Below are 21,296 nucleotides of genomic sequence, written 5' to 3' on the forward strand. Positions count from 1 at the left end.
GTAACCGATGCCATTATTATGCTTTGCAACAATAAGGTTGTGAAGGTCTTGAGAGAGCTCTTTACTTTTACCCATCATCAGATGKTTCTTGTGTGATACCTGGCCATCATCTGGGTCTGAAACAGCTGATATTAACTTGCACTGACAAGGGGCAGGCTTGCTTTCTAATTACGGAGAGAGTTCAGCTGGTGTCTTGGCTTCCATCCATCCATCCATTTTCTATACACGCTTCTTCCTTTTCAGGGTTGCGTGGGTCACTGGTGCCCATTTCCAGCAGTCACAGTGCGAGGGGCAGGGTACACCCTGGACAGGTCGCAAGTCCATCACAGGGCCCTTGGCTTTCCGTGCCTTTTTACACCTCCCTTTCTTCATGTGTTCAATACTTTTTCCCTGTGCCATTCCACATTATTACAAAGAACTTCATTTCTGGACATTTATGGTTTGATTTCTTTGTGGGTTGTTACCGACATCTGGTGAAAATTTCATGTCATTAGCACCTCTAGTAATATATTTACTGAGAAAAATGTTGACGTGTTCAATACTTATTTACCCGCTGTAGCTGAACTAAAAGCCAGGGTGGCAGTCCTACCACTGCGATGGATGGGTCCAGTTCACAGATCTGCATGCGGCAGGGTGGGTGCTGACAGTGGTACGTCTCATCTGGGACCTGGCTGTCTTCACATGGCTCCACTGCAGGCTGGGTTGTGTGTGGGTCTAAATAGATCAGCTCCTCTCCTGGGAGGACAGGGACGTGTTCAGGACAAAAGCTATGATCGTTGTCACAGCTGAGCTTTTATAACAAAAACATGAAACAAGACATACCAACATAACCAATGAAGTAATGGGCACTGTTAGGTTTGCCCCCAATGACCCCCAGGGACTGTGGCAGCATGAAGCATTGCTGCGGAAAGAAATGAGAAGATTTATCTCCTCCCAGATTGTGAGCGAGTTCTGCTTTGTAGTTCTTGAAGCAAAATTACCAAAATCTGTAAGCTGACATCACATCTGTAAAATCTTTATTGTGCCTTAATATACTTCAGATAAAAAGTCAGTAAATCAGTGTTTGGTAGATTGTTTCTTTGTTGTAAAAATGCTTCTTGATAATAAATCTTATACGCAGTGGTGGGCAACACTGATCTAAATATTCAATTCAAAAATACTTTATTGATCCCAGAGAGAAATTAGGTGTTGTTGTAACTCATTTAACTATCACACTTTTATGATTTTATTATCTGCAGTAACCCTAAAGCACTAACTCAAATATTTATGTCCCCTAATTCTAAAGCACTAACACACTGAAAAATAGCAAAAGCTAATTCTAAAGCACTAAAATACCAAGTTTACACATGGAACAATCTTCAGAGTCAACACGAGACAATATTTACTGTGTGCAGAATGTTGTCACTTGGTGCCCTTGGTGGGCCAAAGGGAGTCACCCGCAGGCCACATTTGGCCCGCAGGTCTTGAGTTTGACACGTGACCTTGTAGATAAGTGACACACACATGAACAAAATGTGTGACAGCTTTCACCCTCAACTATGAACAATAATGTTGATCAATAACATTTAAAGACCTCAGTTAGTGCTTCTAAATTTAGCTAGTGCTAACCCACAAATGAATTTAAAAAATAGCAAAAGCACTAAAGCTCTAATCAGGAAATTAGTTCCCCTGTTAAGAGTTTTAGGGGAACTGTGCCCACCACTGCTTATACAGTTGGAAAGTCTGTTAATGTCTCTTTTAAATGGTGCCAATTTGTAAGGAACATGCATTTGTGGGATGAGCAGTAGAGCTGAGTATGTGGGTTGTGCACATGAAAAATTTGTCAAATCTTCTCTGACAGTTTATTTTACTGTTGTTATTGACTCTTGTTTTGAGCTTCTGGTAGCTCCAGGTGCTGCCATAAGATTTCCTGTTTTAACAAAGAATAATCTACCAAACACTAATTTACTGACTTTCAGTACAGTTGAATTCATTTTCAACAGGCAGATTCCATGCAAGCATTTGTGTGTTTAACAAGAAAGATTAAAACAGGTGGTGTAAAATGGCATGGGTTTTCTTTCAGATCTGACATCGTGTACAACAAATAGTTAAATAAAACAAAATATCACAAACTAACATTACTAAATAAAATAAAACTACTGTATTTTTCATGTATAATACCATCTTGAGTAGAATACAATCCTCATTGTTTGTTTTAGCTTAAACAGCATAAAAAATATATAATTCTCCTGTATATTGGTATTAGGCCTGTCACGATAACAAATTTTGCTGGGCGATTAATTGTCTCAAAAATGATTGCGATAAGCGATAATATTGCCTGGTGACCATTTTACAACTAATAATTATAAAAGCGTAATATGTAAGTGTAATAAATGAATAAACTTTAACTTTTAAAAGCATGTTTAACAAAGTGGACTCTCAGTCTCTAACAAAAAATGCACTTGAATAAAAAAAAACAAAGAAAAACAAAATGTAAATTTAAACACCACACACAACTAAGACAGTAAATAAACAATATTAAAGAGCAGCATCTCTTTAGAGATGAAGCAAACTACACAGCCTGGTGAGGACCCACTGTTTCTTATGGGGACATAAGCCCAGTTCAAATCCTATGTTAAGTTTAGGCTAGGTTTAGGGTCAAATGGTAATAGAAAATACTTTTAAATGAATGAAAGTCAATGCAAAGTCCCCATGAGGATAGAAGAACAAACGTGTCTATGTGTGTGTGTGTGTGTGAGGAGCGGACAGTCAGAGGAGACACGCAGAGCGCTGCGTGGGAGGAAATCAGACAGTTCAGAGTTTTCCTCATGAGTTGCTGGGACAGCTACAGGTTTTTTGGGTGTTTAGTTAAAACACAGATGGTGCGTTTTAAGTTTCCTGGTATTTTTGGGAGCTACAGGTAAAGTCTTGACGAGTTTGTCGCAGGTCTGGGGGAGTTTCAGCCCCCAACCCCTTCTCCTCGTCTCTCTCTCTCTCTCTCTGTGTGTGTCTCCCCGCAGCGAAATTCAGGCTCTGCAATTGCCCTGACATTGCAGCAGCCGCGTTCTGCTTTGAAACGTTTCTTTAGTTTGTTATTGCTACGAGCTCTCACGCTAACGCGAGAGTTCACTCCTCCCACACTAAGAAAACAGGAGGGAAGGAGTCAGCTGAGCCCGTGTAGCGGAGCACAGAGAGGGAGGGAGAGGAAGTAAACCAACAAGCAGGAAAATTAAACTTGTCCTCATTTTTTTTTACCTACCTCAAAATAACTTATCATGCAATTAATTGATTTATTGACTATCGCGACAGGCCTAATTGTTATCACTGATTTCATACAGCCTTCAGGATTTTTCAGCCTTTGCTGTGCCCCCTCTGGTGGGGAAACATTATTTGGGGGGACACACTCGAAGACAAGCAGCACGAGCTTCTGGTTCAGCGTGTCACTTAAGATGGTGGTTAAATTAGCGAGATGGATTTATCAAACAGGGAAATGAAACTAACGTCTAAGTCTTCTTTACATCACCAAGAAAAATAAAATGTTTTTCTTCCTCTGACTCCGGTGAGTAAACAAACACTGTCCTTATGCTTCACAATGTACAACAGGAGGGGGAAATTATTTATCCTAGTTACACAATATTTCAGTTATATATGGGACAATATTGAAACTTATTGTAGTTTTACATTTAAAATATCTGTCCAGATTTACTCTCCTGAATAATATGACTCCCCCCCACCCTCCCATGGATGATTCATATTATACATGCATAAATATGGTAATAAAACCAGATGTAGTCTGTAGAAGTGCTGATCTTCAACAAACTCTCCTTTGAAAACAAGTGTAAAAGTATGTTTCTGAGCTTATCCAGCAAATTCTTCACATTAAAAGTATTTTAATTATAATAATAACCTGGAAAGCTGTGACTATTATCTAAGACCTGCAGAGGTTCCTGACCTTTAGGGTGTCGATGTAGGCCTCGTTTATATCACTCAGGCCCAGCCTGAGGGGGATGAGCAGGACCAGGGGTTTCCAGAGAGCCGTCTCCTCCTCAGCCAGGGCGCACGCTCCCTCCAGGCAGCCGTTCAGCTCCCCGGCTCCCTCTGCTCCTCCACACGGCTCTGAGAAGTCTAGCCACGGCATGCAAAGACGCTCTGTGGAAAAAAAACAACAAGAAAAACAGAATTACTCAAATCCGTCAGTTCAGTCTGAGGTCAAGGTAAAAAAACAAAACAAAAAAACAGTAGTTAAAAATGAACATAGTAGAGCTGAAGGGAAAAAAACTACATATATAAAAATAGTTTTATAAATATTGTGACTCAAGAATATGATTTCCATTTGAACTGGTTTTTCTCATTTTTACCTGCAGGAAAATCCGTTTAAAAATGTGTAAACCATCAAAAAAAGGCCAGCATTTCTACTAAATGATGCTCGTGTCAGAGGCAGAGGGACATTTAAAGCACATCTGCTGTTAGAAAACAGAATAAAAACTAGTCAAAGAGTGAGTTACAACACGTATGCACGCACTGATCTCCTCGATGATCACAGTGTTGTCCATGGCCACGTGTACAACTAATCTGCTCCACGTATCAAACACTGCCAGCTTCCTGAAAACCACACAGAAAAGCATACTTTTACACTGTTTGTAAAAACTTAGATGAGAAACTTCCAACAAATGTCAAAGTAAGACATTCATACCAGACTGTAACTTTGTATTTTAAGTTTAATTAAACTTTTATGTTATTATAAATGAACTTTTTTTTAACAAATGCAGTTTCAATAACAAAATAAAATAAAGCCAAATAAATACAGTTAAGTCAAGCTGTCAACAAACAGCAACACGAGGCAGTCAGAAAGGCAACAGAACAAACAAAAACAATAACTGACAGATAAAGAAGTAAATATTATACAATATAAATAATTTATTCCAGCTCTCTTGTGCATCCTTTATGTCAGTGGTTCCCAAAGTTGGGGTCGGGACCCAAAGTGGGGTCCTGAAAAGATTTTCTAAATTAATTACATTTTTGCCTTAGTTGCCTAAAATGTATAAATGTAGAATAATAAATATGGTTACTATGCCCATGTTTAGTTGACCTGATACAAATGTTTATCATCCAAAAGTAGTTGTGGGCACAGGTCTCTGCTACTGTTATTTTGTGGGTCAAAAATCAATTTAAAAGTGCAATAAAATAATTGGTGATGTAATATTTTCCTATAATTATTACAAAAACACAAAATAAGTATAAATAAGTATTTATTTTTGTGTAGCCTTTGTTTTTAGGGTTATTAACAAAGTTTGTGTACTCAGACCAATAATATTTGGGGTCACAAGTTTTTGCCATGAATATTGTGTGGGTCAGAAGATAAAGTTTGGGAACCACTGCTTTATGTGACTATAAAATGTATTGTTATAACTGTGTTGTACTGTTATGTAAATTTGTCATCTTTGGTGTTCTAATTATTTCACATGTTGATTTAGAATGCACACGATTTTAAAATTATTCACCAAGGACCACCACATAGGCAGGGACCATGATAGCCTTTTGCTGAAGCACATGTGCTACTTGTAGCTCAAGGATGTGTGTAAAGCCTCTGTGTTTTCTATTTTCATGAAATTCAATAAATCAAAACAAATCACCCCTCTTGTGTTGTCATTTCAGACCTACATGCATCCGTCTTCAGTTTTTGGGTTGACAGTTTACATTCAATCACCCAACCCAACCCAAACCAAATATTTTGTTTGGAATGTTGTATTTTTGCATGGGATTTCTAAAATAGTTGTTTAAACTGAGCGGTTTACTTTGATATCAACCTCACTAAGTTAAGAATGGATTATTACACAGAGAAATCTTTCAAATGTCACTATTTAACTCAGTTATTACAACAATAATGAAGGAGCAGGGAAACATGTCCCAGTTTTCCATTTCTGGCTCAGGGACTGACCAAAAAACAAAAATAAAATAAAACTTAAAAGAAATGCATCCATATATTTGTAGTTTTTGTTCAGTATTTGAGTAGACATTTGTGTTCTTGGGCTCTTACTTTAGAACTTGGGCGACTGTGTTTGGTCCATACCACTGTCCGATTGGCTTTCCCTCTCCGACTCCCATTTGGGCTGCAGCGTACAGGAAGAAAACTTTAGCTTTAAATAAATAAACTTCTGAAGCCTGGATCACATGGCAAGACAATTATGGCGATTTTTGACCCAATTTTCCCCTTCTGACAATCTTAAAAAGGTCCAGATTATTGTGACGGCTCTAAAGATAATCTTATAAGATACTCCTGCTGTGTGTGGTGTGTTAGAGTGAACTTGACTAGTTGTAATATTAGACATTACTTGATAAACATTTATTTAAACTGTAAAACAAAGACTAAAAATACGGTAGGCTGTTTAGTTTTTACACATTTAAAAATATATAGTCACACGAATGGTTACATGGAATTTACATGGCAACGCATACTGTGTGTGTTCTAGTGCGAGGCTGCGAGCTCTAACCAGCCTGAAGGTTAATCTTGGACAATATCTGGTGATCTGGGATGCACCGAGCAATCAGCCTGAAACTTATGTTTCACCTTGATTGGATAAAACTGGAGATCAGTCAAACTTTTTTTTCTGTTGTCTATTTTTGGGCCATTTATATTCATAATATTAAGTTAAAAACATCTTTACAAATAAAGTTAAATACTAGACTGGTAAAAACCAGCCCCTTGTTCTTCACTTTGATTTGTACAGAGGGTTTGGACTCTCGGCTATTGAGAAATGATTGTTTACTGGAGACGTGGACTCGGTTGACGTTTAAAACAAATTAGATCTGATTTTACCCAATAGCTAACATTTGGCCAAGATGTATGTAGTGCGCCAACAGTAGGAAGGCCATGACTAGGTTAGTTATTATTGGCATAAAATAAAATATTTTACTGTAATTTGTTGTTGGCTCCAAGAAGAAGAAAATCTTAAAAAAATGGAAAAAAAGAAAAAGAAACCAAAACAACCCAAATAGCTCTGCTTGAGTGTCTCTGGATACTGCCAGTTCCAAGCTTGGATAAAGGAGGGTTTAATGTAGAGCAATTCCACCACACATAACAGTCGTTTGTTTGTTCAACTGTCAAGAACCATGAATAGAGGATCACATAAACCCTGATGTAGTGGTTTAGCAAATTTCCATCTTCAGTGCATAAATATAAATTTAAATCCTAAATAGATTTGTTTTACTTAAAACTGTTTAGGAAAAATAAATGTGATGATTTGTGGTTCTAGTCTAATCATTAAATTCATAAATAATTTTCTTAAGTTCAGTTGTAGTTCTAAACATTATTTAGAGCTTGGTTTTTCACTCACTTATGCCTCTTTGTCATTAATATTTTTCCTGTACAGCCTGGATCATAATTTCATTGAAATTAACCAAATATGCAAATTAGACAATGTCATCTAATAATTTTTAGAACAACAAATAGCTACTTGTTACTTTGTAACAGTTCATGTTGTCAGTGTAGAAGGTTTCTTTGAGGATGTGTTTATTTTAAGACAGCAGATAATCTCAAATGTGTATGACTTTGTTTGGGTTAATTCATTGAAAGAAAATCTGTATCAGGTCAGAGCTATTCAAAAACTGGAAATCTGTATCGGCCAAAAATCCAGAATTGGTGCATCTCTACTGAAAACCATTACTTTTAAATGAAGGTGGACAGTGTTGACAAAACAGCTGTCATGCAGCACCAGAAAGTCTGGTGGATATTAGGGGTGTAATAATACGTCGATCTATATCGATATATCAATTTGAATGGTTCATGATTCAGTTATATCGAGGCTAAATGAAAATATCAATCCATATCATCATATGCTTGATGGGAATCGATGTCATATGCCCATCTAACACATGCATTGTGTTAGATGGGCATATGATATCGCATTATACTGTATCAATGGCAAACGTGAATTGAATCGAAATCATATCGTGACAGACTTTGTGATAGAGAAATATCAAATCATCATCCAAACATACCGATGTAATATCGTATTGCTGGGTTGCAGTCACATGACCCTGATGACGCGTGAATGTCAGACGCGGGGCAGGAAGTGATTTGCTCTGATTCAAAACACAGCGGAATGGATCACAGCGAGTACGCTAATGCCCTAAATGGGCTGGCGCAGACAAGATATTGCAAAAAAATATGCGTACATTAAGGATATGACTCATATTATTTGAATAAAAAAAGACTTGTTATATAATCAAAAGGATTTACTCGGTGTTGAGGTGATCAACATAAACTACTATCTGGTGCTGCAGACCTCATGTTACAGGCTACGACAAGCCAGATTAAAGCTTTCAAAAGCCTCAAAGCTACAAGTGTTTAGTTTCAAGTTGGGTCAAAAATTTAGGATCCAAAGAAACTTTAAATGGCTGTTGACTTGTTTCTGCCTGGGTGATTTGTGCTATTTTAAGTAGTTAGCCTAACAATGCTATCGCTAACAACAAGTTAACTCCTGTTATTTCTATGTGCTTGGATCTATTTGCAAATAATTTATTTAGCTTCTGTAAACCCAAATTCAAGTAACTATCCAGGAAAATATCTGACAATATGATTTCAACAATACAATCCTGACCTGTTAGAAAGTGGTCGCTGCAAAATGTTGTTCATTTCCGTGCCTCCTGTTTTTGCCTGTAGATAGCTGATCCACCTTTGTCCTATTTTTTCTGCAAGTATTTAAAATGTAACTCCCTTGTGACACACTACTTTCAGAACATGAAAAAAACTTTGACATTTCTCCTGATGAGAGCGGCTTCAACAGCTGTACACAGCACAGAATTTAGGCATTTTGACACTGAATCAACAGAAGGAAACATGGCTTCATTTACTTCTTGCCCCCATCTGCATTTCATGACATCGATACTACATCATCTGCAACCCAGCAATTGTGATAAGCTGGTGATTTACAGGCCCAGTGCACATCAGAGACATCTTTTTGTTTTGTTTTTCTCTGTTAAAAATAGCCCACAAACTATCACCATTCCTTCTTCCTTGTTGGCCATTTACTCTGAACTCAAGTTTGATCTCCAGAGGTCTTGCAGGATTTCCCATCTGACATCAAAATGTTTGTGAGTGAAAACTGTTGGTGTGTGGCTGTGCACAACACACTGTAAAACCAAACCTGTTGTATCCATGATTTTTATCATGTGTGGTTTCTGTCTTTGAAAATCAACCCACATTTTTTTAAATCTTGTCATGTTAACCAGGCATAAACCATACAACTGGAAGCGTCTGATGCTGCTCACCAATTTGGTGGATGGAATAGTAGCTGTCTTTTTTGTCAATGAAGGCGTTGAGAATACTGATGTACTCTTCTCTTTGTTTCTGGCCTTTGGCCCACCTCCAGTCTGAAAACAAAAAGCCAGTTATCACATCTGACTAAAACAAGTTCTGCTTGGTACAGAACAATCATTTGGAGATTATCTATACACACACAACTCACAGGAATAGAATCTAGTTTCTGTTTTATACAAATCATTGAAGTATCTTACCTCTACTCAAGTGCCTACACACCAAGGCCTCTCCTAGGATCATCTGGCCACACCGTAACATACATCCCCATCCTGTGTCTGATGTTGGTCCAGTGCCCCCTGTAAAACATCAGGGAACCATTTAAGATTCTCCTTCAGTGGCTAAAAGCAAAAAAACCTTCCTACTTCAACCTGTAAACACAGATGTTTGGTCAACTCACCAATCGGCGGAAAGTTTTTTCTGTAAGTGAACCACAGCCGCGACGTGACGTCTGATAAAATCTCCTCTTTCTCTGCATTAAGAGCAGAAATCAACACTTAGAATATCGACTTCAATAGATAAAATGTCCTGGTGGTCTTTACTAAACAAGTTTTAATCAACTACAACATAAATCTAGAGCTTCAACCTGTGAGTGCATTGTACTCTTTCCCCAAGATCCACACAGGCTCTGAGGTCTCAGGAAAATCTTCAAACTCTCCAAAACGAAGTGTGTCGTACGTCAATGTAGCTAAAAAAAACAAGAGCATGAGATGTTAAAAGGGAAAAGGCCTGCTGATTATTATTACTATCATTATTCTTATTATTCTTAGTAATGGATCAATTACTGAGGATGAGAAGCTATCTGTCAGAGAGATAAGACGGAGCATCCATTAGCTGCTTGAAAAGAAAAACATCACTTCCAGCATGACAGTATTTATTTATAGCAATCTTTAAAAACAAATGTTTATCAGGTTTCTTTCCAATGAAATGGCAGCCCAAGTGCCTAAATATTGTATCCAACTATTAAAAAAACTTTTCAAAAGCCTAACCGAAGATTTACTGTTCTTTAATTTGTCAAAAGGCAAAAAGGAGATAATATTTCTGCCCATTTCTGAGTGTGTGTGCCTGCAGTGTTAACAAAAATACCCAATGAACCACTGGCTGTACATCTATAACTGATTAGCTTTCGGAGTCAACCCAGTTTAAGAAGGCCACCACAGCTAATCGACATTAATCAACACAAAGAAATGGCAATAAGATACAGAGATGTTGATCTAAATTTGGTGTAGTTGTAGCTGAGTCATTCTCAACACAAACTCTGAGCACTAACAGGTTTCATAATATCCCATTTGATTTCACACACACACCACCATTTGCAAAGTTTGACCAAAACAGGTATATCCTCATGCATCTCAATAATCCAAGTAGGAAAAAGAGAGAGAGAGAGAAGTTCCTCTGGATGAGTTATTTTTTGTTGAAAACATTTCATCTCTTCTCTAAGAGACTTCTTCAGCCTGAGGAGTTGCAGGTAAACTCAGCCTTTATAAGCAGTTCCTTCACATGTGAATCAACCAGTTTATCTGTGACATGCAAAAGAGGACTCTCAGTCTAACGATTGATCCTTAGGTGTCTGATTATCCCTACTGTCCACAGACGGCTGAGTCACACACACAACAACAGTACTGTAAGAGGGGGACAAGTGGACACGGAGGCCTCCCCCTGATTAAAAACAGATGTTTTTTCTTCACAAAAATGACTTCCTTTACTTCTCCCTCAAACCAAATTTCCTTTATGTCAAAGATGAGAACATCTTCATCCCTGAAAGAGTGACTGCCGGCCTGTAGATGAGTGTAAACTGCAGAGTCCTGACCTGATGATGTTGCTCTTCTGTGCAGAGCCATTCTTTTGAACACTGGTCACTTTGTTTTCCTGATGTGTAACTGGTCAAATGCCTCCTGGAACTTAACATCATACACAACATTACTCTGTGTCAGGGCACTGGCTCATTGGGGTGAACCAAACCTCTTTTGCATGTGAACAAGCAGTTTAGATTGTCACCAGTAAACAGGTTCCCTCTATGTAAAAGTACTGCTTATAAGGCTGAGTTTACCTGTAACTCCTAAGACTCAAGAAGTCTCTTGAAGAAGAAAATAAATGTTTCAACAAAGAAGAACCTGTCCAGAGGACCTGACTGTGCCTTGTTAAATAAAACAGTTATAAATCTGGCATGGAAGGTGGCAGACAATATGCATTACCAGGGTGTTCACAGGGTTGTACAAGGTAGTAAATGAAATGAAGGCCACTATACTTTTTTCCCCAGTCTATCTCCTAAAAATCCCATCAAATAATTGTGTATAGATTAGTGTTTTTATTGAAGCACAGAAAGTAATAATCCAGTGTAGTAATAACACTACACTTACTACAAAAGTTAAGTAAGACAATTACACAAATGTATTACTTTATTACTAGCTACCAACTAAAATTCAAAAGATTGCCACACCAATTGCAGCTTGGAGTCATGTTGGTATTAAAACTAGTGAGACTTTTTTTTAATGGTGTTAAATTTAACTTGCGAATTTCTATATATGTGTCCTGATTACTTAAAAGCACAATGTTAGGACATTATTTAATTGCTGTACTACAATAAGTTTGGAAACTTGACTCATGAACTCCATGATGAGACAAGAGCATCCATACACTGTCGTAAATGCATTATTAAAGCTTTATAAACCATTTATTGTTTATCACTTACTATGAAAAGTTTAATGTGTGTCAACTTTCAGTCTGGCTTGAAGGTCAAAACAATCACATCAGATGTGCGGTATAAAAAGTCCAGTTTATGTAATACATCCTTAATCTTGGACCAACTTTAGTTCGTGTTTGTGCAGATACACACTAACTGGAAACCAAGTACACCATGTTACACTTCAACAAGAACACACAAACCCTAAATACACTAATTGTCTGACGTAATTTTTTTTAATCGTCTGTCGGTGTAACATTATCTGAAGCTGTGATTTATAGCTTCACAGTCAGCTGACTGCTGTGGTATTCGCACTACGTGGAGAAAATTAAACAGGAAGCCAAAGCGCTAACTCTTTATCTGGGAGCTAACAACAATGCGATCAAACACGGTGGTGGTCGTGAATCGGATGGGATGCTCGTCTTCAGCCGGAACGCGACGATAATGAAAGCAGTCAAAGTTGAGCCAACTTCTTGAGCAACCTCGCCATGAACACGACCTGTCCACTGCTGACACTGAGACACAGTAACTGGAGGAACACGGTGACACGGCAGGCTGTCAATGCGGAGCTTTCGGCACATTTAGCGACGTTAGTTAGCTTTACTCATCACTTTAGCTAGCTAACGTCACCGAGGCTACAAAGCAATTTAGGTCTGTTTTCTCCCAGCAGCGAGCTTTGCCTGTACTGTCAAGACAACGTGGGGCGAATCCTCATTATTTCTTAGATGACAATATTAAACATTTTAATTGTTAAACAGCAGTGTCGTAATTGAGAAATAAACATTAATTTACTACAAAATATTGCTTACCTGCATCCATCCCGACGATCTTCACCCTATCTTGTTTGTTGTTCTCGCCAATGGAATGAGCTGGACCAATGGGAAGAAAGTGTCGGCAAAGGGGCGGGACGTTTTGACCGGCACCCAATAATATCTGACGTAGAGACGTTATTTTGCCCAGAGCCCCATTCTGATTGGCTAATGTCTGAGAATAATAGATTCATGGTGCGTTTCGGAAAGTTGGATAAAGTTTATATTCAAAAAGGATGTAGTAGATAAAAAATAAAGTTTATATTGTTTTTGAAAAATACCAGAGTTAAAATTATTTTAAAATTAAATTATACATTACTATTTAGTTCAATTCAACTGCATGATGAACCAAAAAGGAAATGCAAAAGCTCTCACTGAGCATTTTTGTATTAGTGAACTGTCAATTTAAAATATTAATTAAAAAAGTAATAACTTTATGTTATTTTTTGTTTTTCTTTGTTTGTTTGATATATTTCTGGAAACAGCTTTAGCACCACTATGCGGAATTGAACAAAGAAAACAAAAACAAATTACACTGTTATGATGAACTTCTTAGTGGAAACATTGTACATTTTGAGGGAACTTACTAAAGATAAGAAGTGTACAAAATGATACAGCTATGCTTTATTGATTGGGTCAAAAATTATTTTTGTTAGCACGTCTAGTGGAAAACTAACATGTCCAATATTACATGTGGTAAACAAAGCAGTGGAAAATGTATTATTTATTGACAATTTTGTACCATCTTCTTGACATGTTTATTTGTGTTTGTCTGCAAAATTTCTCATGAACTGGATGGATTTTAATGATACTTCCAGAAAGTAACTATTAGCTCTACAAGTGATTGTTCCCTGAAGTCAATCTAATTTAAAATAGCTGCACAGATAATGGACCTCAGCAAAACTGTTTGTATTTGATTTGACAGATACTGAGCTAAACTTTGATGTGTGGCTGAAAGTCATCCCCAATACACACTGAACTGTAACAAACTGCCAGATCTTTGTTTAAACAGCTACAAATAACATGTTCTGTCAAGGAGTGAAGCTTTGTTTTAATGTCAATGTTGCTGTGGTTTAATATTTTCAAGTACTAAATCATCAACCAAAGTCAAGGCCCGGTGCCAAATGTGGCCTTCAAGTGCTTCAAATATGTGTTAATGTTAAAATAAGCTGTTATAAATCCAACATTGACTGCAAACTATATCTTCATGATACATGTCGATTATAAAATGACATCAGGCAATGTGTGTGTTCTCATCTGTTAGCAAAATATCTTATCAAACGGAACTAATTTTAACAAACTCTTCAAAAGGTTATCAATGATAACTCACAATAAGATTCACTTTTAGACTCAACCACATTTAAAATGGCTGCCACAGCTATTCAACATAACTACTATAACTGATACTAAAATGGCTATAACTCAGCAGATTTTAGAGACATTGAGCTAAAATCTGGATTAGTGGCAGCTGAGAGTCATCATCAACACATACTACAATTTAACACTAATTGTTAAATATTAAATGCTGAGTTTGTCCCTGATTTATGTCGTGTTTTCACAGTGTAAAATAATATATGTTTGATGTATTGAGAAGATAGTCAATATCAACAGAAACAAGTTTCATCCTGTAAGCAGATTTGACTACAGAACAGGTAAAGAATAAATATACTTTGTCAAAGTCATCATTTTTCAACTCGCTAAACAGTCTAAGTTACTGACTGACTTCAGGTCTGGTTTAGGTCATTGCAACTTATAAATTATATATTTTCCTCATGATTCTTACATGATAGTTGAATGAAATTGCTCAAATTAACAATTATATTAATTTGTAGTAAAAATATTACAAATAAATTGTGACACAGATCCAGTTGGGTTGTCTGTTAATCTGACAGTTGCTTTGTGGGCTGTACGGTCGCCATCTTTCCTCCTCCATGTAGTCACAGTCCGGTGGTCTGCAACCTTTACAATCAAAAGACTCTGCTCCTTGACTCGCAAATAAAATGTCTTCGGAGCTGCAAAAAGTGCTACAACTGTGATTATCAATGGTGGCCCGTGGACCACTGAGTTTGTTGAAGAGAGGCCTTTCTATCCGGGTGACATTATAAATTGAAAAATATATAGTGAATTTGAATGTTTATTATTATTTTTACACTTCAGGACAAAAGAAAAAACATATTAATGTAAACGAGAAATACTGTGTATCAAATTTAATTAAAACTGCACTCTGCAGGCATATTTTTTCTAGTTCTTATCTAGTCAGTGATCCTGATGGATATGAGAGAAAAGTCATACTTTAAGGCTAGAATTTGGACCATTAAAGCGGATAACAAGCATGAGCTAATCAACATGTTTTGCTTTTTGTATTAGTATTGATCACATATTTATAAACAAATTGACAGTAAAACTTCTAAAGTTAGCCTTTTCTGTTGTCAGTATAAAATCCCAAAAATGCGATTGCATGTTATTTTTAGTCAAAGCTCCAAAGAGCTGCTGGTTGCAGACCCCTGTCACAGATGCTGACAGTGAATGGGATAGGTGGGGGTCAGTCTTGTTATTAAACTCCACAGTATGGGTTGAGCAGATCATTATTTCTGGGATAAGTCTTCAAAGCAGAATAACTCATGTAGACATAAATAAAAGGAAATATTTTCAAACTGTTGAATTGTTTATTAGTGATATTTTTTTTCCAAATGACTGGTAAACATTTACTTGTATTTTGTAGATGGCTTAGTGCTACGAGCAATAAAGTGATATTATTCATAGAATAAATTGTGCACAAACAGAAACTGCATCAAAGTGCTACAAAAAAAAACGACAATTTAGATTTCACCATTAAGATGTAACAACATTCACCCAGTGAGAATAAGGAGGAAGAATCTGATGCTTTAGGAAACTTAACACAAAGCTTTTAATATGGAGGAATAGTCATGCTTTTATTTTTTTGAAAAAAATCTCTCTCTCTCTCTCTCTCTCTCTCTCTCTCTCTCTCTCTCTCTCTCTCTCTCTCTCTCTCTCNCTCTCTCTCTCTCTCTCTCTCTCTCTCTCTCTCTCTCTCTCTCAAGAAGGAAAAGATCAATCTAGTTAAAATAACTCAGTGTAACTAGACGTAAGTTGATGGAATTATATTGGCATTTCATTTCAACAATTTGGTTGCAGGAAAAAAAAGAGTTTTTAAAGTTTTAAATGACCTTTACTTTCCTTTGGGAACAAAACAACAGCAACACCTGTTGTAAGATTTATATAAAGGGGGAAAAATTCTCAGTGAAAGACTATTTTCATTCAATTCTCCTTTCAGCAAAAAATAAACACATAAAAGTTGACACCTTTCCCTATAATTACACCCCCACCCCCACCCCACAGACAGACACACAAGCGGTGCAATCTCTTTGATAGAAAACAGTTAAAATAAAACCTCAATAGTGGAAAAAGATATTTTTGTTCATCAAAGCATCACAAACACTTATAGGATCATCAGGATGTTCATTATATTACAAGTTGAAACTTTGTGTAAAATGTAAATAAAAACAGAATGCAGTGATTAGAAACTCTCCTAAACCCATACTTCATTCACATCAGAACACAGTAAACGTATCAAATGCTGAAACAGAAAACAAACTGGGACAGGGTCATGTTTACCACTGAGAAGCATCTCTTCTTTTAACATCAGTCGGTAAACATCCAGGAACGGAGACGACCAGTTTTTGGAGGGAATGTTTTTCTCCAATATGTAGGATTTGAACCGTTCAACGGTTTTGGACCAGTTCACAACCTGGACTTTTCTACTAAGAAACTGCTCCTGGATGTAGTTCCACATGTTCGTGATGAAAAAAATACACGCCTTCATCTGGATGGGAGCACGTGTCCTAAAACCTGAACACATTTTTCCGCGTCGATGGTGCCTTTCAATCCCTATACCAACAGAGAGGCAGGTTTTCAAACTGTCTGCTATGTTTGGTAAGTATGATGGTATTTTGATACACCTCTTTTTAAAATATGGTGATGGTATTTAAAAATTATGATGGTACCTCTGGAACCTCGTCACATGACCCATTAAAATTTGTCTAGCCAGAAAGATCCGCCTTCTGAGACTGTTTCAATTTGTGTGAAAAGTAGAGACTTAAACCTCACATCAGTTTTTAAATTGTGTTGATAGGCCAAATAAAGCCAGAGTTGTGATAGTTTCATCCACTTTTTCTTTTCTGAACATAACTGTCCTGTTTGATGCAGCTGCAGAAAACGTAATCTCATGGACAAAACGGCCGGAAAACAGCTCAATCTGCTGTCAGTCTCACACTTCTCTCGAGCCAAAATAATAGAAATTTCTCATCCTCCTTTCTGACCAAGGCTTAAAGTTATTTGACAAGTGCCATAAAATCATATTATTAAAGAGGCCAGCATGAGAAAGGTCAATCCCACCCAACCCTTACTCCGTGCCGCGGTTTATTTAAATACCGGCTGTGTTTTCGGATGGTGTCCACATACGGATTCGTCTTTGCTTTGATAGAGCTGTAACCAGGATTTGTGGAGGATTTGTGAAAGGGTTCCCAATCTTCATGATGGAATCAGATAAATGCACCCAGTGCCACCTGAACAGATTCATGAAAACCTTTGAATCTCTCGTTATCTACGGTTCATAATGTCTTCAAAGTCTTCCCAGTTTTCCAATGTGAAATATTAATTTGAAATAGTTGCAGACTGGTGTTCCTCTGTGAGAAGATTCAGCCTCTAAAATGATCTGTTGTTAATTAGTCTAGTTTTAAAATGCTCCTCCAGGTGTTCATTTGTACGCTCATGTTTGCAGCCTTTTTTTTTTTTTTGTCTTTGTTACAACTTTTTACTTTTTTTCATGTGTTGCAACAATCAAATCATACATTGTAATAATTTCATTGTTTAAACATTTGATATGTTTGACTGTGATTCAGTTATGAGTTTGCATGATTTACTGCATTCTGTTTTAAATGGACATTGTGCAGAAATAAGCATGTAAAACAGTTCTGATTACATGCCACCAGGGGGCGCTGCAAGTCACCAGAACAGGCACCAATCCTGGCAGTTGGGAAGTTAAAAGGAAAAATAAAAGAAACGAGTCTTTTCATCTCAACAGTATGGCCTCATATAAGCACAAACAATAAATAGTTTGAAGGCTGTGCAGCGAGTTTAATGTTAGTGAAATGGGTCGGTGTTGGAGGCTCAGTGCAGACGAGTGTAAACAGAGTTCCCACGCAGCAGTGGAGGCTTTCGCAGCGGTGGCGCAGCGTGTGCGGCACCTGGGACCGTCCTCTCGGGTTCCAGCGCCCGACTCGAGTCTTTCACTTCTCCCTGAGGAGGTACAAGACCACGGCCTTCAGGTAGAGTCCGAACGTACAGACGGTGGACACCAGCCAGTGGGAGTGGAAGCTGGGATCAGTGTTCACCACGCACTTCGTCAAATCCGCCTGTGAAGGAAAAAAATACAAATAAATAAATAAACAAAAAATAAAACCACAATGAGCTCAAATTCTGAAAGGTAACAAAAAAACAGCGACACTGAAAGGTGCAGACAGAGGACAAAGACAGGAGACACGTGAAACCTGGTTCAGGGAGCACAGTCATGCTCACGTGGAGGATTTTCTGATGAGTCATCAGTTTAATGTGAGCCTCTCAACTCCTTACGTACAGTTTATTTACACACTTCAATGTTTTATTCCTGCCATAAATCAACCAGGGTCAATATAAATCAACCTTCACAACAAAAAAAAACTTTAATGACAAAGTGAAATCAAAATCCTACAGAAGAATACAGATAAAAACAGATTTATATTGACCATTATTGATTTACAACTGCAGTAAAAGCATAAAACATAATTTTGTAGGTTTTACTGATTCTGACCATCAGGTTTGGTGAACTGAAAGTAGTGTTTATAACTGAAACTCGTTTATTCCTTTGTGTAATCCTCTGAGATATAAATAAACTGAACTAAATGAACATTTTTACTCTGTCCTGAGGGGAATGGATTCTTTTAAAAGAACAAAACACAAACAAACAGAACTAAAGTATCCACTGGATGGATTTATGTATATAAGAATGGTTTTAAATCACATATTTAGGTTTTTATAGTTAATAGCCATTTGCCCAAATTGAAGGAATCTTTCTATTTTACACTGCTATCATTTCACAATACATGATTATTTACATACTGTGGAATTCTATGGATTTTGCAAAGGGGATGTAAAATGTCTTTAAAAAATTGGGTTTGAAAACGGCATCAAACCACCCTGCTATCAGTTGTGAGCTAATTATGGCTCGTCAGAATGGACTCACTTCATACGCTTAAACAAACTCCAATCTTTAAATATAAACATTTGGATATATAGCTGTGAAATGTTAATCATTGCTATTGTTGCCAATTTCATATAAAACAAAATTTCCTGCCATACACGACCTCAGCATACACGTCATCTTGTACGGATTGTCTGTAAGTTATAAGGATTTTATGTCATTTTGCAGGTCTACGGACGTATAGAGCAATCTCATGGATTTTTTCAAAACTTCATTTTCAAACTAATCTAACATGTCAGAGCCTGTAGGATGATTTAAAAAACAATAAATAACATTAAAGAGCCATCTTCCAACCTGTTCTGCCGCTAGAAATAAGTTTTGAACGTTTTCCTCTCTCCTCTCCTCCTGCTTCACTGCGGGCGCTGCAATGTGCGCAGAAGCCCAGTGATCTCCTGTGTGTTAATAACCAGAATGACTTTTTAATTAAATTCAAATTCAAAAATACTTTAATCCCAGAGGGAAATTAGGTGAATTTAGGTTAAGATTGTTTTAATCTAAGAGCAATCCACTTTAATTTTTGCTACGTTTGGACCAGCTTTTGGCTCATCTCCAAACTTAGCATGTTCAAAAAGCTGCAACAGGTAAGATGTTCATTGTTTATGTACCCAACTTCAAACTAGCCAAAATATTCCTTAAAATCTGAGGGTGGGCAATCTTTTAGAGCAGGAGGGCTATCAACTATATGGTAGTATAAAATTTAACTTAAGAATAAGAAATGCAATATTTTTATGATTTTAAATCTATGTTTCAATTGCCGATGTGCCACGGTCATTAATGACGTATTTCCGGTAAAATTCTTGCCACGCTCCTCCCTTCCACTCCCTGCTTTACTGCCTATGTTTTTAGCGTTAGCTCCTAGTACTAGTCCGTGAAAAAGTCATAAAAGTTAAAACATCTGTGATCTACTGGTATAAAACGTGAGTTCTGTTGTGTGCCGTTGTGTCCACTAAGCAGCAGGTATGATCGAGTAGTTAGTTTTTATCCATTTTCCTCTTGATGAGGAGGTGACAGCAGTGGATCATAGCATTACAGAGAAAACTTATCTTTAAAAGCTCACGCTTGTGTTTTTAATCGGCATTTCTAACCTGAGGATATTCAAGAGCCAGCATCAGAAACGAGAAGACGGAGGTTACAAAAGGGAAATGTACATTTATCCCATTTTACTGCCAAGACGAGAGAGGAAAGACCTCCTTCACACGACAGCTAGCAGGAAGCTAACACAGCAGCCGGTACAGGTAGGTGTGTGTGCGCGTTTGTGTTATATGAAATGTTTTTATGTGACTTTGTCATGAGTTTTATGCAAAAGTAAAACCTTGTTGGAGTGTATATTTACAGCGTAGACTAAAGCCGAGTGACGATGCTTTGGAGTGATTTTTTTTTTCCACTTGGCTGGACCTGTACGTCTCTTGTGTTAATGTTGGTACATGTAATATGCTAATTCTGTACTGTGGAGATCATTAAGAGTCATTGTCAGGTGAAAAAATCTTTCGCTAACACTGTGTTGACCGTGAACCGGAAGTGTTGGGAGTGGCATCAAGTGCTGGGCCGGATGTCCGTGGCATATAGGCTATTAAATGAAGTCATTGGCAGGCAGACTGAGTTGTTTATGCCTGCCATAGATCATCTATAGAACAGGATTGCCACTCTGACTGGAATATGTCCTTCAATTTAAAAAATGAAAAATGAATGAACTCATCTTTGGGCCGGACTGAAGTTGCCTGCAGGCCAGAAGTGGCCTGTGGGCCTACAGTTGAGCAGCCCTGTTTTAGAGCGTTTGTTTTTCCTTTAATAATCCCACAGCTGTATATAAACTAGTTTTTAAAAAGTTTGTATTTAGAACCTACAGAATTCTGTCCAGTGAGTTCATTTATTGCTGACTTTAAACTCTTTATTTTCAGTTTCTCTCCTGAGTTTTCATCAAAGCTACATTTCTCTCTCTCCACACCAAGTGTCTGGTTCAGAGCAGAGGGACAGAAAAGTCCCTCATTAGTACCTCTGAGGTCAGTTATACAACGCTGGGAAACTCATTTTGGTCACACTCCATTTCCCAAACACAGCAGCCAAACCTGTTCACTGTCCAAACAACCAGACACACGTCCACTCTCACATGTCCTGTCTGCTACCTTTCTGCAACACTTCATCAGAGCTCCACACACACACACACACACACACACACACACACACACACAC

At 37.5% G+C, this 21,296-nt stretch overlaps 2 protein-coding genes across 3 annotated transcripts in view; both read right to left on the reverse strand.

Moving 5' to 3' along the window:
• Positions 1–12,829, reverse strand: part of atg4b (autophagy related 4B, cysteine peptidase) — a 19,562-nt gene extending 6,733 nt beyond the window's left edge. The window contains exons 1-10 of one of the 2 annotated variants that reach the window (XM_014028017.1): positions 12,788–12,829; positions 9,882–9,983; positions 9,696–9,767; positions 9,496–9,594; positions 9,250–9,351; positions 6,017–6,089; positions 4,502–4,581; positions 3,932–4,128; positions 823–901; positions 590–735 (exon numbers count right to left, since the gene is read on the reverse strand). In XM_014028017.1, coding sequence (XP_013883471.1) covers positions 590–735; positions 823–901; positions 3,932–4,128; positions 4,502–4,581; positions 6,017–6,089; positions 9,250–9,351; positions 9,496–9,594; positions 9,696–9,767; positions 9,882–9,983; positions 12,788–12,797 — 960 coding nt within the window. In that variant the 5' untranslated portion in view covers positions 12,798–12,829. Of the gene's footprint in view, positions 1–589; positions 736–822; positions 902–3,931; positions 4,129–4,501; positions 4,582–6,016; positions 6,111–9,249; positions 9,352–9,495; positions 9,595–9,695; positions 9,768–9,881; positions 9,984–12,787 lie in introns of both variants that reach the window. The other variant, XM_014028016.1, reaches the window with a different exon arrangement.
• Positions 12,830–15,439: 2,610 nt separating this feature from the next.
• The window catches only part of boka (BCL2 family apoptosis regulator BOK a), a 31,656-nt gene continuing 25,799 nt past the window's right edge, over positions 15,440–21,296 (reverse strand). Inside the window, exon 5 of the mRNA XM_014028012.1 lies at positions 15,440–18,222. Within this exon, the coding sequence (XP_013883466.1) occupies positions 18,097–18,222 (126 nt within the window). The 3' untranslated portion in view covers positions 15,440–18,096. The remainder of the gene's footprint in view (positions 18,223–21,296) is intronic.

The sequence above is a fragment of the Austrofundulus limnaeus genome, unplaced genomic scaffold, assembly GCF_001266775.1.
Source record: "Austrofundulus limnaeus strain Quisiro unplaced genomic scaffold, Austrofundulus_limnaeus-1.0 Scaffold710, whole genome shotgun sequence".
Classification (NCBI taxonomy): domain Eukaryota; kingdom Metazoa; phylum Chordata; class Actinopteri; order Cyprinodontiformes; family Rivulidae; genus Austrofundulus; species Austrofundulus limnaeus.